The sequence below is a fragment of the Oncorhynchus gorbuscha genome, linkage group LG25 (genome assembly GCF_021184085.1).
Source record: "Oncorhynchus gorbuscha isolate QuinsamMale2020 ecotype Even-year linkage group LG25, OgorEven_v1.0, whole genome shotgun sequence".
NCBI lineage: Eukaryota > Metazoa > Chordata > Actinopteri > Salmoniformes > Salmonidae > Oncorhynchus > Oncorhynchus gorbuscha.
Genome location: NC_060197.1, coordinates 32,459,696 through 32,476,174, shown reverse-complemented (window position 1 = coordinate 32,476,174; position 16,479 = coordinate 32,459,696). Strand labels below are relative to the sequence as shown.

Genomic DNA, 16,479 nt, shown 5'->3' with positions numbered 1-16,479 from the left:
CTCTCTCGCCATCCCTCCCTCCCTCTCTCTCGCCATCCATCCCTCCATCCCTCCCTCTCTCTCGCCATCCATCCCTCCATCCCTCCCTCTCTCTCGCCATCCATCCCCATCCCTCCCTCTCTCTCGCCATCCCTCCATCCCTCCTCCCTCTCTCTCTCCATCCATCCCTCCCTCCCTCTCTCGCCATCCATCCCTCCCTCTCTCTCTCCCCCTCCCTCCCTCTCTCTCTCGCCATCCATCCCTCCCTCCCGCCATCCATCCCTCCCTCCCTCTCTCTCGCCATCCATCCCTCCATCCCTCTCTCTCGCCATCCCTCCCTCTCTCGCCATCCCTCTCTCCCCCTCCCTCTCTCTCTCCCTCCTTCTCTCTCGCCCTCCTCTCTCGCCCTCCCCCTCCCTCCCTCTCTCTCGCCCTCCCTCCCTATCTCTCGCCCTCCCTCCCTCTCTCGCCCTCCCTCCCTCTCTCGCCCCCTCCCTCCCTCCCTCTCTCCTCCCTCCCTCCCTCTCTCTCCCTCCCTCTCCCTCCCCCTCTCTCCCTCCCTCTCTCTCCATCTCTCTCGTCATCCCTCCCTCCATCCCTCTCTCTCGCCATCCATCCCTCTCTCTCGCTCGCCCGCCCTCCCCGTCTCTCGCTCGCTCGCCCTCCCAGTCTCTCGCTCGCTAACCCGTCCTCCCTCTCTCGCTCGCTCACCCGTCCTCCCCCTCTCGCTCGCCCTCCCTCCCCCTCTCTCTCTCTCACCCTCACTCAATAACATTTGTACAATCTTCCCTCATATTTCCTGCACACACACAAGGCTAGCATCAGATAATGACATTGCAATGCATGCAACATTGGGATCAATGTTATTCATGTCTAAAATCTCTGTTTTCCATTCACCCGTCATCTAAAATTGCTGTTTGTATTAGTGTTTTACTCCCCGCGTTACAGCCTCTGAGTGAAGTGTCTGTGCTGACAGGCAGCCCTTTTGAATGGATTTGAATGGCTCTGTGACTTAAGGAGTCAATTTGACTTGGTTGCAGACGCCGCAGTCTGGTGTGAATGGAGAATTATGCAAACCCAGGCGGAGGAAATATTTCCGAGACGACAAAATTGAGACCTCAGCCAGTCAAACCGAGAAAGAAACGGAGGAAAGGAGAGCTCACTCTGATGACGTTTAACTTTGAGCGACAGCTTGTCAATAGGCAATGTGCCAAAACACCATATCTCATTACATAAGTGTTTAGTAAGGTGGTTTGTCTTTGCTATGGGTTCAATAGAGTGGGGCCCTCATAGTGTGTGTCTTGGTGACCAATTTAGTGGTTGCCATGTTTCCTGTTGTTTCTTGACCATATTATTTGACCGATTTTTGTCTCCGGTTCAGCCAGAGACCGAATGGATCCCAATACAGGAACGGTCAGCTAGGTCATAGCCAATTACACTCCCCTGTCTCCCAGTCCATCCAATCAGCTGGGGTAATGTCAGACAGCATTGCAGGTTGACCCCCTACCCTATACAATCCATATGTGGCTGCATCGACTCAGGGACAGGTCATGTTTTTGTTGAGTTTTACATTCCGTGTATTATTCTGCTAGAATCCAACTGAGTGTCTCTTCTAAAATGGCGGGAGACAATTTTATAAGTTTTGGTTTAAAAAAGAAAACCCAACAAGAAAAAGGCTAGGTCGATTGTGTTTATTCCTGTTCCAATATTTCAGTATGACGTTTTGGCAAAGTACATCATCTCAGGTTTTGGCTCGCCCGTAGAGGGTAGTTAATCGCAAACAGGGCGAGGTGGTTGCCATGGCAACACCCGCTCACCTGGCGCGCCATGGCGATATCAGCCGTTGTTGCCGTGGCTTACCTCGAGCCAGGCCTCCCGAGGGCGTCTTATGACAATTCATGAGCTGGAACGCCACACTTATACACCCAACACCTTCATCCCTTGCTCCATCCATCCATCCATCCATCCCTCACTCCTCCATCTATCCATCCCTCCCTCTCCCTCTCCCTCCCTGCATCCATTTGTGCCGCATTAGGAAGGATGTTCCGTGAGAGGGAGGGAAAAAAGAATGGAAAAATTGATGGTGCCTGAGCTTTGCATTATAATAGAGGAGTGTCTCAAGGCAGATTTCCCTTGCCTTTATACTCAGAATATCTGCATTTATTCAGTGAACTGTACACAGCAGCTCCTGCATGCCTCTATTCTCTCGCCTGGTGGGACAATGGAACTCAGGCCATTGAGTATGTGCATGTGTTTAGTAATACTAATAATAACGCTAGCCTACTGACAATACAGTGCTTTTCAAAGGTGTTCCTCACCTTGGGATTGTGTGTGCGTGCGCTTGAATTCGCGATTGCGCGCTTATGCTAACATCTCTGCCGACGAATACCTCGACCCTCACTCACACATGGACAGGTGTCTTGAAAGTGCCCGCACATAGTAACTGAATGGGCTAAAGCTAGCGCTATTATCTTCTACTAGCCGTCGATCGGTGGCAAGCTGTGGCATAGGACTCACTGACAGCAGGCAGTTTAGATATACACTAGCTAACCAATCCAAAGTCCATTCCCAGTAGCATGTCTGAATCTAATCTAAATACAGGAAACCTGCCCTCTGTTGTGAAACCTGCCCTCTGTGACCATGTAGGGAAGTGGTATTTCTACATGAATTTAGGACAATATTTTTTGCTACATAATTTTTTTACATAATACATCAGCAAGACGAGTAAAATAAAAAGTAGCACTACAGTATTCATGGAACAAAATCTGTCTGGTTGGTATTTAACCCCATATTAAGTAGTGTATGTGAGAGTGACTCAGGCAGGCGTGGCATGGTAACATTACTCTTAGCATGATCCCATCAGATAACATTGAGGATCGGGTTGCACTTTTGTTACTGCTCACATTGTATGGACGCAGAAGCTCATTCGACCCTCATGACATTTTCCTTACGTGGGAGAAACTGTGGAGCTACGTGAACTAATTGTAGGTGGTGATGTACATTTTCGGACAACTCTGATCGTTATCATACCAATATAGGCCTAGCCAGCTTGGTTTTGAAACGGGTGTTGTAGATCTGTGATACCCCAAATCACGTTGACTTGGTCAACCTTAGAAGTTTGGAGAAGTAGCAATTTCAGAAAATATCCTGTTACTATCATTATTGAGAAAATATACTGGAGCTGTTGAAGTGTTTTTTTGAAGTGTTTGCGGTCAAAGCAAGGCATTACTTGTTCGGTTGTCGTGGCGTCGTGCATTTTTGTCAGCACAAATCATGTGTTTTCAACATGGAGCTTGTGGCAATCACGTTTTATACAAGCCAATGATATGCAAACGAGCGGTTGTATCCAAATATGTAAAATGGTTTGGCGTACCTGATTACTGATGGGTCCTGGAACACATTCACAAGTGAGGAGCAGTGCAGCTTGAGATTGGATGTTGATATCAGTTTCATAGTGCCAACTGATTGCAGTGAGGGAGGTGTGATTGCGGGGTCATCAGACAGCAAAAGCAGGGCCACAGGCTAGAACGATGAGACATAGCAGCTTGGCTTACTGAAGTTATATGACTTGGCAACTGCGTTAGCCTGTTCATCGAAATACATGATATGACACTCTTACAATGTGTCATGTCAGGAATCCTGTAAGACAGGCTATTTATAGCTCCTGAGAATGCAGGCTTTTGTTCCAGCCCTCACTGTCACACCTGTTTAAAAAAAAAAAAAATCAATCTGGTATTCCGTCTGGGGGGTGTGATGTTGTTGGGCTAGAACAAAATCCTGCATGCCAGGTAGCTCTGCAAGGTGGTTGGAGACCCCTGCTGCTGGGCTTGTGAAGCTGGATACATGCAAGACATCTCCAGGCATACTTTGATAACCACACTCGAACACCCATTGTGCATTGTGGGGGGGAAAACATTGTTTTGCGTTAGACTGATATTGATTTAGATTTACCATGAGCCCCTTGAGAAACAGCTAGTGTTTTCATGCTGTTCTGAGACAGGAAAGAGCAGGTGTTTGGAAGCCTAATTGTCTAACACAGTCAACTCCACTGTTCTTAATATCTCAATATTTACCCATGAATAGGTTATTGTGAGGTACGCTGGAGATGTTTGACAGTAAATTTAAATGTTGAGGGACTGAAATTCATATGTAACTAATAAGCTAGGCAACTACGCTGATCAAAAATAAACGCAAAATGTAGCGTTGGTTTCATGAGCTGAAATAAAAGATACCAGAAATGTTCCAGACACACGTTTCTCTCAAATGTTGTGATCAAATTTGTTTACATCCCTGTTTGTGAGCAGATCTCCTTTGCCAAGATAATCCATCCACCTGACAGGTGTGGCATATCAAGAAGCTGATTAAACAGCATGATCATTACACGGGTTGTGCTGGGGACAAAAAAAAGACACTAAAATATGCAGTTTTGTCACACAACACAATGCCACAGATGTCTCAAGTTTTGAGGGAGCATGCAATTAGCATGCTGACTGTATGAATGTCCACCAGAGCTGTTGCCATAGAATTGAATGTTAATTTCTCTACCATAAGCCATCTCCAACCTTGTTTTAGAGAATTTGGCAGAACATCCAACCTGCCTCACAACTGCAGACCACTTGTAAGGCATTGTGTGGGTGAGCGGTTTGCTGATGTCAACGTTGTGAGCAAAGTGCCCATGGTGGGGTTATGGTATGGGCAGGCATAAGCAACGGACAATGAACACAATAGCATTTTATCTATGGAAATTTGAATGCACAGAGATACCGTGACGAGATTCTGAAGCCCATTGTTGTGCCATTAATCCGCAGCCATCACCTCATGATAATGCACAACCCCATGTCGCAAGGATATGTACACAATTCCTGGATTTACTTATATGAACTGTAACTCAGTAGAATCTTCAATTGTTTCATGTTGATTTTATAATTTGGTTCAATATAGCTTGTCGGTAATTTTTAAGGAAGGAAACGGTATTGTTGAATGTTAAGGGACGGAAATTATAATGGAACTGATAAACTACTCTGCTAGCTAGCTGTTAGCTATGCTACTTGCTAGCAGCTAGCATTTTTGTTGCAAGGAAACATTTGCATGGCATGGTAGGGGCGGCAGGTAGCCTGGCATTTTTCTTTTGACCTTTTATTTAACTAGGCAAGTCAGTTAAGAACAAATTCTTATTTTCAATGACGGCCTAGGAACAGTGGGATAACTGCCTTGTTCAGGGGCAGAATGAGCGTTGGGCCATTAACCAAAATGTTGCTAGATCGAATAGCCGACAAAGTACAAATCTGTCGTTCTGCCCATGAGGCAAGGCAATTAACCCTAATTTCTCCAGGGTCGCCGTCAATACTGGCTGACCCTGGCTGTGTCCCCACTCTCCGAGGGTGTCTCAGGGGAAGTGGGATATGAAGAGAAAAACACCTCACACTTGTACAGCTTACCCACTTGTACATACAGTGAAACAGGACTATATAAGCACCCCCTAATTATTATATTATTATGCTAGTTTAGCTACCTCCATTTTTACCTTTGTTTTCATTTTCTAAAACAAAGAAAAAAGGTACTAAATGATGAAACTGGATGAGGGTTTGTGAAGAGAGAACACTAGATATTGCTTTTGCTTGGATCAATACTATCCATTACAACTGAAGGGTAAGCTATCACTGTAGCTCCACGTTCCCTAGATCTGAACTGAATCGGGTTCCTTTTTTAAAACATTCGCTCAAGCGAGGCCGGCCAAGTGATTTGCCGGTTTCTTTTGTTACTTCCATATATCTTGTGGTCCTTCTGTAGCTCAGTTGGTAGAGCATGGCGCTTGTAACGCCAGGGTAGTGGGTTCGATCCCCGGGACCACCCATACGTAGAATGTATGCACACATGACTGTAAGTCGCTTTGGATAAAAGCGTCTGCTAAATGGCATATATTATCTTTTGTCTCCCATTTTTTGCCTCATAATTTTAATAACAGTACTACATCAATCAGTGGATATATATAAATATATGTATACACACACACTTCCTCCTCTGCTATCTTCATGCACTGTCCTTTCCCCTTTTCACCAGATAGACCCTGAGAAAACTATTAAAATCCATCTATTTGGCACTGGCGGAATGCTAAAATAACGGCAAACAACAACGCTGATTAAAAAGTTTTCTGTCTGAGACTCCGTAATGAAGTGGTTTAATTGAAGTGGTTTTAACTGGCGCTACTGCTAGCATGCAGTGAGTTTGGAATCCTTATCTAAAGGAATTTAACTGAACAAATACCCTTCTAACGCCAGCCACTATAATGTATCATAAGGCTCCTCAGAAATATAAGAGGAGTTGGCAACCTAGTTTGGGTTTTCAACAGAGTCTCTTTGACTTTTTGGATTGAAACCGGTCCAAGCCCTTACTCATAAATATGCATTTTCAGATACGTGTTCCTCAGTGGCTGGTTACTTTTCCTACTTACGCTCACACTTTTTTTTTGTAGAGAGATCGTGTTAATGATTGTGATGACATGATTACTGAAAGTTAGCAAGTTCTGCATGTAATGTGCATAATGCAATAATTTGATGTTACAATCCCGTTATTAGCTGCTTTCATATTTTCCCTAATGAAAGGCTGTAAATGTGATAATTGAGAAATACTTTGTTTGGAACAGACAGGCACACACACACACACACACACACACACACACACACACACACACACACACACACACACACACACACACACACACACACACACACACACACACACACACACACACACACACACACACACACACACACACACACACACACAACTGATGTAGATTGAAAGAGACTCTTATGTCCATGGTGCTTGGCCGTCTAGATCTCATTGTCCCCTGTCAGGAGCAGCAGCCCTGTCGTTCTGGTGTCCAGCCTCCTGTATTTTTGTGACAGTTTGGGTGCAGAGCTCCTAAAAAAAAAGGCCACATCGCCGAAGAGGACATCTGAGGAATCAGTGATAGTGTCCCCATGAATCCTTCAGGCCATCTTTTTTTCTTCTTTTTAGATCCCATTTTAGAATGTCTCCAACTAGCTGGGTCGTGTTCGTTGGGGCACACCTTAGCAAAAAGTTTGAATTAGTAAATGACAAGGTCTGTTTCTTATTGCACAAGTCCAGGTTGTCCCTTTCTGTTTCAGTCCATTTTCTTCCGTTTGGTGCATAATGAACATGCCCCTTGCTTGGTAGCACGTTGACATGCCATTTTCTTCACTGTGCACCAATCAGATCAGGGACCGGTATTTCACGCTTCAAATTTCCTGTATTGCGATGATCAATCTTATCCTGTTTGAGATCTTATTTTTCTTACCTCCCCCACTAGATAGATTATTCTCAATTATTAGCTCATATGCAAGGGTATCTGTGTCATCAAATAATGGGATGCCATTCCACATTACCTCATGCGCAGGCCTTAAACACTGCCTACATAACAAAATTAATGAGTTATGGTCTAAACCAGTTGCCCTCGCTAGACCATGGTTTGAGGGGGGGGGGCTCAGCACTGCATTGTCTTCAAAACAGCCGGTCAACACTACCGGTCGAAAGTTGTAGAACACCAAAACTATGAAATAACACACATGGAATCATGTTGTGACCAAAAAAGCGTAAAACAAAATCTAAATATATTTGAGATTCTTCAAATAGCCACCCTTTGCCTTGATGACAGCTTTGCACACTCTTGGATTTCTCTCAACCAGGTTCACCTAGAATGCTTTTACAACAGTCTTGAAGGAGTTCCCACATATTCTGAGCATTTGTTGGCTGTTTTTCCTTCACTCTGCGGTCCAACTCATCCCAAACCATCTCAATTTGGTAAAGGTTGGGTGATTGTGGAGGTCAGGTCATCTGATGCAGCACTCCATCACTCTCCTTGTTCAAATAGCCCTTACACAGCCTAGAGGTGTGTTGGGTCATTGTCCTGTTGAAAAACAAATGATAGTCCCACTAAGCCCAAACTAGATGGGATGGCGTATCGCTGCAGAATGCTGTGGTAGCCATGCTGGTTAAGTATGCCTTGAATTCTAAATAAATCACTGACAGTGTCACCAGCAAAGCACCCCACACCATCACACCTCCTCCTCCATGCTTCACAGTGGGAATACAAATGCAGAGATCATCCGTTCACCCACACCACGTCTCACAATGACACGGCATTTGGACCCTAAATCTCAAATTTGGACTCCAGACCACCGTCTCCTCTGAACAGTTGATGTTGAGATGTCTGTTATTTGAACTCTAATGAACTTATCCTCTGCAACAGAGGTAACTCTGGGTCTTCTATTCCTGTGGCGGTCCTCATTAGCCAGTTTCATCACAGCGCTTGATGTTTTTTTGAGACTACACTTGAAGAAACGTTCAAAGTTCTTGAAATGTTCCGTATTGACTGACCTTCATGTCTTAGTATTGATGGACTGTCGTTTATCCTGTTCTTGCCATAGGTCTATTTTCTGTATACACCCCTACCTTGCCACAACACAACTGATTGACTGAAGAAGGAAAAAAATTCCACAAGATAAGAAGGCACACCTGTTAATTGAAATGCATTCCAGATCCACCTCAGGAAGCTGGTTAAGAGAATGCCAAGAGTGTGCAAAGCTGTCATCAAGGCAAAGGGTGGCTATTTGAAGAATTTCAAATATAAAATATATTTTGATATGTCTAACACTTTTTTGCTTACTACATGATTCCATATGTCATTTCATAGTTTTGATATATTCACTATTATTCTACAATGTAGAAAATAGTTACAAAAATAAAGAAAAGCCCTTGAATGATGGGTACATATACAGATTGTTGCCAATATCTACAAAGTAAGAGGTGTAGCTACAAAGCTTACATTGTCTAACTTTTTATTGCACAGATTAAAGATGGTAGCATCATTTTAGGTGGAGTTCAATGTGTTCAGGGAGTTTAGTGTGCTGATGGTGGATGACATTAAGCGATGCAGGTTATCATTTTTCGTCTTGTATATTGTTTGAGGCAGCTCTGGCACAGCCACAGTCATAAAATCAGATTTTAAACCTAACCCTTACCTTAGCCCTAACCTTAACTAACCACACTGCTATGCCTAACCCTAACATTAAATTAAGACCAAAAAGACATTTATTTTTACAATACAGCCATTTTTTTTACTTTGCAGCTGGCCTATCTAAGGGGGATATCACTTAATTCTACCTTCAGGACAAGGCTGCTGACAATAACCGTCAACCTGCTAAAACTAGTCAGGGCTTAACTAATTCCCTTTATAAATTCCCTTTGTATGGAATGGGCCACTCTTGATAGGCTGCACCCCTCTCTGTTTTTTAACTTCAATATCTGTCCTCAAAATCTATTATTCTTAATCTAGTTTGGATTTTTGGAAGGATTATGCATTAGATAATTGCTGCTACATGCGATCTGAAAATGTCATTCAACAGAGGAAGGGGGATTATCGAGAAAGGGAACACGTAACCAAATGAGATCACCAACATGCATGGGAATTGAGACTGAGTACAGCAGGGGAGGTACAGTCATGTTGGTTTGCCTGGTCAAACTGTGATTGCTCTTTGACCTTTAAAAAAAATGTTTAAGTCAGTCGAGAATAAAAATTAAAAAATTATATTGAGATTAAAGTGCAGCATCTCAATACCATTTGTAGAGGGTATAAACATTGTCTGTGCTCTTTTGTATTAAATAGCTCTAGATTATATAATTTTGGTATTGTGATATGTTGTAGATGCACTATAATAGATAGTTTGGGGGCTATTCACTAAATCTGTCTTAACCTCAATTGATGACGCAGTTGCATTTTTATCCTGACATTATGGATCATGTCTTAACCGACGCAACATCAAATGGTGAATATTAGACTATGCGTATCATATTCCCAAATGTTTCAAAATTGACATGCTACCTTTGTTTGACAAAATTCCTCATCAACATATTTAATGTGTATGATGACCCCGTTTTTATGGTCACGAGCAATAGCCTCACGATTTTACCCACCAGTATTACAAGTTCACCAGTGCCAACCTTCCCATGCGCTTACCATAGGTCACTGCAGCTCAATACAATAGCGTGGGAGACCATTTTGTTTTCTGAGGAAAAAGGCGGCTATACCACAATGGCCGCTTGTGGCGCACTGTACTATACATTCTCCGCCGCAGACAAATCTCAAACTGTGAAGATAATGTTCACACCCACAGCAAAGGGGGGCTTTACTCTCTTTTCCAGTAGCAATTATCATCAACTGTCCGAAAATACTCTGAGACTGACAGGAATAGTGTGTGGTGGTAGTGGAGCAGTGTGTTACTCTACATGGGGGTAACTGGGGCTGGTTGACACAACATGGACAAACAAAAGTCAATCGCAAAACATCCTCCATGACTGTTATACTGTTGTACGGTTAAACGCTCCCAAACACTGTCATACTGACCCAATGTTGAGAAACTAGCTGTATCTCATTGACGGACAATTGGTGAAAGAATACCAGAATGACTCATAGCCTGAGAGACGACTAAAGTTACAATACATCGCTAGTTTTCTTCACTGGAAATAAAAAGTACATTTATTTCACAAAACATTGCCTTGTTGGAATACTCCTTGGCTATTTGTCTTTATACACCACCTAAGGTTCACAACTCGAATTCAACTATTCGTTTGGTACTTTTTCTACCTAAAACACATTTCTCTCTCTTCAGGATAGGCTTTGAGGACCGTAAAACGGGACCGTAAACAGGACTGCGGCACAGCGGAGGGAACCGTAGCATACTGAACACTTGCTTCAGGACCACCAGGGAAGGCCTGACCCCTCCATTGGGCGGATCGGCAGCCAGGCGGAGGGGCCATGTTGACTGCACGCCTGCTCCTCTTCGCCAGCCTGTTCGCGCCAGCAGCTCTGGGTAAGCCCGGGATGCCGCTGTCCCATTTCATGTGTCACTTTGATTGTGTCTGTCACTATTTTAAAATGTCTTTCTCTTACCCCATCCATGGTGGCTGATTACTGTTTGTTTTTCAAATTCCCTTGCTCTCACTTTTTCCCCAACTCTCTCTCTCCCCTTCCCTGTCCCCTATGTATCAGTCTGTCTACGTGTAGTATCTTTCTCTCTGACACACTCTGTTTTTCTCACTCTCCAGACAATAGAAATATAAACTGTTTTCAAAGAAATATTAACACAGTTTTGACATAACGCACGTAGGAAAGCAAGTAAAATGTGTGGTAAATAAAGAAATGAGCGGTACACTGGGCTCTGCATTAGGATATTGAGATCACTTCGCAGGCATTTTTTTGAAACCTTCTGAACAAATTGCAACCACCTCAGATTTGACCATTCTCCCCTTGCCATTTGTTTCAGTGGACAAGTAAATTAAGTAATTTAAATTCATCTTAAACTAAGGTTTGGGAACTGGGGGAGGCATAACGCAAATGGCCCATGAAGATGCTAATTTGATACGGCAAAAACATTAACGAGAGACTCCATGCAAATGTAATTGTTTTGGTGCTGTATCTTTTGGCTGGGTGGCGTTGCGCTTTAGCGGCACGCTAATCAAAGCTAGCTCTTCCGCATAATGGTTTTGCCATAATGTTTATTGGGAGTGGTGTTACGTGACTTCGATGTGTCACGCACCTGCCTGTTGTATTACTCTATTGATCCGAAGGGAACCGAGACATTATGAAGCTGAAAATTTACTGCCGACCCGCCAAAAGAGCTTGGGAGATAAAATGTCGGACAATGGGTTGCATATTAAAAACGCTGCGACTGCTGTGGCGCCGTAATTCTTTCTCCACAAAGAAGAGATACCGAAAACATAACACCCAGTATTTGTTTTTTGTGTCTTGGTTATTATTTTGTTAGCCTCAAAGTGGCTTAGTGTTTATTCTTTGAAGTGGGGCAAAGATCATGCATTACTAGATGCTGTCAGCAGATTAGTCCCAGATGTTTTGGAATGCTTCTGGTTGTAATGCTCGCGCAGGGGTTTCTATTCTCTCCGCAGTCTCTCTCCCCTCCGGGGGACACTGTCCTACTTTGGAATGGAAATCCCTTGTCAACCCCCTCCACTCCCAATATGTTCAGACCAAGCACATAAATATGCTCCAATCACACCCACATACTGCCTGTGTCCCAAATGGCACGCCTTTCCCCAATATAGTGCACTACTTTTGACCAGGCCCCACCAGGGCTCTGTCCAAAAGTAGTGGACCATATAGGGAATAGGGTGCCATTTGGGATGCAGAAATGGTCTCCTCTGCTCACAGCTGCCTCTGCCTGCCTCCTATGTTTGTACATCAACATGTACACAACTGTCCGACCCCCTTCCCACTTAAACCCATCTGAAGTAAGGAGAGGGAACGAGGGAATGCCCTTGGGGGAATGTCGGTGCGGAGTCGCTGGGATCTCTAAATATTTCTGGGATTAACTCAATGATGGTTTCCAAGTCGAGGAGCAATGGGAAGGCTGAGTGAGGGAGGCAGAACAGACAAAACAAGCTGACAGAGAAGGGGGGGAGAAGGGTAAACACATGAGAAGCGAACACACACACACAGTTCTCCTGTCATTGGGTAATGACGAGGAAGCCAAACGCCTTTGCAACGCCACATTCATCATGACAAAATATTGGAAACACTTAAATGAGGGAAACGAGGGAGGAATACAAAGTATATTGAAAGCAGGTGCTTACCCACAGGTGTGGGTTCTGAGTTAATTAAGCAATTTACATATCATCATGCTTAGGGTCATGTGTAAAAATGCTGGGCAGGCCACCATGGCTATGCACAGGGCATCTGTGGTCACGGAATGGTTTGTTGAGTGTGAAAACAATGTGAACCATATTCTGTGTGTCCTCCAATAGAGTTCCAGACACTTGTAGAATCTAGGTGCATTGAAGCTGTTCTGGCTCGTGGCGGCACAACTCCCTGCGAAGATATTTCATGTATGTGTTTCCTTTATTTTGGCAGTTACCTGCATGTCTTTGTGCGTGTGATTGTGCAGTACCCCCGGAAAGATTCCATATTTATTACATTCTAGGGAAATCAAAGGGAGAATGCCCCATGGACTGACTAGTCCTCGAGACAAGAGAATCGTGAAACTGACACCCATTTCTCACAAAAAGAGCCCTGGGCACACATCTATATAGAAGTGGATTTGGCCACACTGGAGAGGGAAGAAGACATTTTCCATGAGAGTGTGTGTGCGCCTGTGCATATTGTTCAGCTCGGAGCTTTAGCAGGTAATTGACCATCCAGGCATACACCCACACATAAAGGGAGACATACAGACTGGAATACACAGGAATACCTCACACTCATTTGCACACACGTAGGCACGCACACTCACAATCCCTAACTGCAAGGCATTTACATGGCCCATCATCTGCATATTGTGTGTTAATTCAGATCGCTTCCCGCAGCCGATGTGAAATGTCACCTGAGGGTATCCCACAACCCCGGCTACGGGTATCCATCAGAAATATGCTAATTCGAATCCAATCCCATTGGCTCCATACAAACCCCACCAAAAATAGTTTGTCTCAACGTTTCCAAACCTGACATCCCTTAATGAATCTCCTTGTGCTGAGGCATTCACTACTGTACACCAGGGTATCCCTGCATTTGCCTAATTAAACAAATTACTTTCCCCGCTCCTATTTCAAATGGGGGAAACTTCAAGAGAGCCTACTGGGGCATGTTCCGTTTTGTTGTGATTATGGAGCGTTTGTGAAGCGTGGAACGTAAACAGGCCTGCTTCGTCTGAGCAGGTGGGGGTACTAAGGGTGTAAAAGGTCAAGCTCTATCTGAATTGTATGAGTAGTTGTTTTAGTTCTCCCTTGTATCCCGGAGAACGTGACGCGCATGTCAACAAGAAAAGAAGACAGCGCTAGCATGTTTTGCCAAAGAGAATTGAAGGTCATTTGAGAATTAAAGTTGGAAGTGAGCTTTTACTTTGACTATAATTGGTATATAAAGTGCTTAGAGCAAGAGTGAAACGCTGCTTGTTTTAGGGAAACATTTTGATTCTTTGAGGGTTCGTTAAGACTTTTACCTGATGTTTCTTTTACTCAAAGAATCCAATATGAGCAATACAGTTTATTAGCACATTGGCATTCATGGGCACAAATGACTTGGTGTGTTGCTCTCAACACCTTACTATAACTCTGTTAGGCCCATTAGATGATATTGAAATTGCACAGATAGTCAGGAAAAAATGATTCAGGTTGATTAAACATTTGTCAATTGGATGCCAGTTTATTCCATATCTCTGTTTATTGAATAAAATGTTTCTTTGCTGTGTCAGTCTTTCCGGTTCGTTCCACCCATTGTCAACTCATCCGTGTATAATTTTCATATAATTATTTATTTTAGGATAACCTGAAAGTGCATAATCCAGGTTTCTTTTGTATTCTAATTCAATCATCTAAGTGGTGTAATTCCTCAATATATCTTGCCTGGCATTTTGGCTTTTATTATTAGATTATTATACATATTTTTTTAAATCTTCCATACCTAGCAACAAAATCAATACCATGTTCTTACTCATACTTGAGAGGAAAGTGGTTTTCGCGTTCTCGTGGCGTCCATCGTCTGCCTCCGCCATTGCCAAAGTGCTGTCAGAGCTCGGAACCCGAGTGAAACATGACAGCAACATTAAGACGCGCTGGGCCTTTTGTGCCCGTGGGGTTAAATACCCCCACAAGCTTTATAGTTTTTTCGCACTGCCCCCCCCCCCCCAATATATCTTCCAAATGAATGTATTAGGATTCCCCCAATGCGGCTCCCATTGCATAATTCGGTAAGCATCGGATGATGCCATTTAAAGTGGCTTGTGGCGGGCTGAATGGCGTTTAATGAGGACTGATATTGACAGCTGGGTCAAGTGGCGGAGGATGTTGGTTTACATTAGGTGGAGTAATGTGTGCGTGTGGCGCCCGGCGGACTAGGCAGATAAATATTATAGAGTGACCCTTCAAATGCTACAGGCTTCCCTGCCCAAAGGACCAGGGGTTGGGGAGAAAATGGTCAAGTGGGATAAAAGTGAGTAGGCAGGGACAAATGGAAGCCATGGTGTGAGAGAGAGAATCACTTTATCCAATTTGCATAATTAAGTATTTATCTCGGCAGACAGATCTGTGTATGAACCGCACACCAGATGGTTAAGCTAATATTAGAAAACAGCATTACGTTAAAACAAACTGACATTCCTTCACATATCTGGCTTATTTGCATTCCATGGAAAGTCTAGGATAGGATACCGTAGGTGTTCCAATCAAAGCCTGCTATACATACTACTCATAGTTATGCAAATCTCCCAGTGCTTTATAGGATTGGCCCTGTAAGCTCATCCACCGCCACATACTGTATTCACACACAGGCACGACGTGGGTGGGTGGGGGGGGGGGCAAGGCTGTCCTTCATCCTCTTTGCCTGGTTATGTGTCACCACGTTAGCAGCGATTTTTAAATCCACCCCTCGCGGTCATACAGTATGCTTTGCCTAATTATTACAGGGATTATGGCTCTATCTGCACTTAGGCACTTCTCATGCAAATTGATATGTGTACTTTGCATGGGCTTTTACATTTGAATCTCATGATGAATCTGGTTTCATGCGAGCATGCTGTTCCGTGCTGACCAAACAAAGAATAGGCTACAGTAGGTTGGGATTCCTTTGTTTCTTTAGAGGTACATTTTTACTTCCTGGGTAGACGTGAGCCAATTGTCATTGATTGGTTTGTTTTGGTGTTGTTGTTTTGTGAAATGGGACACATGGCTCGTGTTTGGACATGAAACAGAATTAAGCACCAATAGACTACAACTGCTACGATGGCCTGCTGAACACGCTCCCCCCTACAGTATGTCCGCTGAGAATGAAGGCACATCAACTCAAGGACACAATCATTTGTTCTTGGTCTATTCCTTTGTAGTGTGTGGCATTTTATGTCCGTCAAAGGGTCAACCTAACAACAAAATATAACCATATCAAAGAAAATTGCCACAAGGCACACAGAACATTACAATTCCACATTTAGCATCTAATTAATAAAAGCCTTGCCGTTGTTTCTATGTGTGAGAAATGGCTTTAGCCTGGTATTCTTAGCTGATTGTTCTATCCCACCTGGGGGCAATTGGTCCACTGTAGAGTACCATGATAATGTTCCTAATGGAGCTCAGAGCTCAGAGGACAATGTAGACCAGCACAGCCTTTATTTTACACCACAATGGAATGAGGAAGGGATTAATCATTTATCATTCAATCCAAACTGCCCCCCCCCCCCCCCCGCCCCATTGTAATTTACCACTTCACCAGCGAGGGAGAATTTAAGCGCTTTTCTTTTCTTCTGAAACCGAGAATACAAAGGATAAAATTACATTAACCTGAAACAAAAGTTTAGTGCTGAAAAAGAAGTGCTTGACACACTCTCTCCCCAATTCTCTACTCTACCCTAAGTTTAGTAGGAAGTGATGGACAACACGAATGCCCCGTCGAATCAATATATGAACTATTGTAAAGTCTGC

The 16,479-nt window shown here is 43.7% G+C and overlaps 1 protein-coding gene across 18 annotated transcripts in view; it reads left to right on the top strand.

Annotated features, from left to right (window-relative positions):
- Positions 1-16,479, top strand: part of adgrl3.1 (adhesion G protein-coupled receptor L3.1) — a 329,225-nt gene that overhangs the window by 83,366 nt on the left and 229,380 nt on the right. For all 18 annotated transcript variants that reach the window (XM_046328067.1, XM_046328082.1, XM_046328081.1 and 15 more), the window contains exon 3: positions 10,671-10,871. In XM_046328067.1, coding sequence (XP_046184023.1) covers positions 10,817-10,871 — 55 coding nt within the window. In that variant the 5' untranslated portion in view covers positions 10,671-10,816. The remainder of the gene's footprint in view (positions 1-10,670; positions 10,872-16,479) is intronic.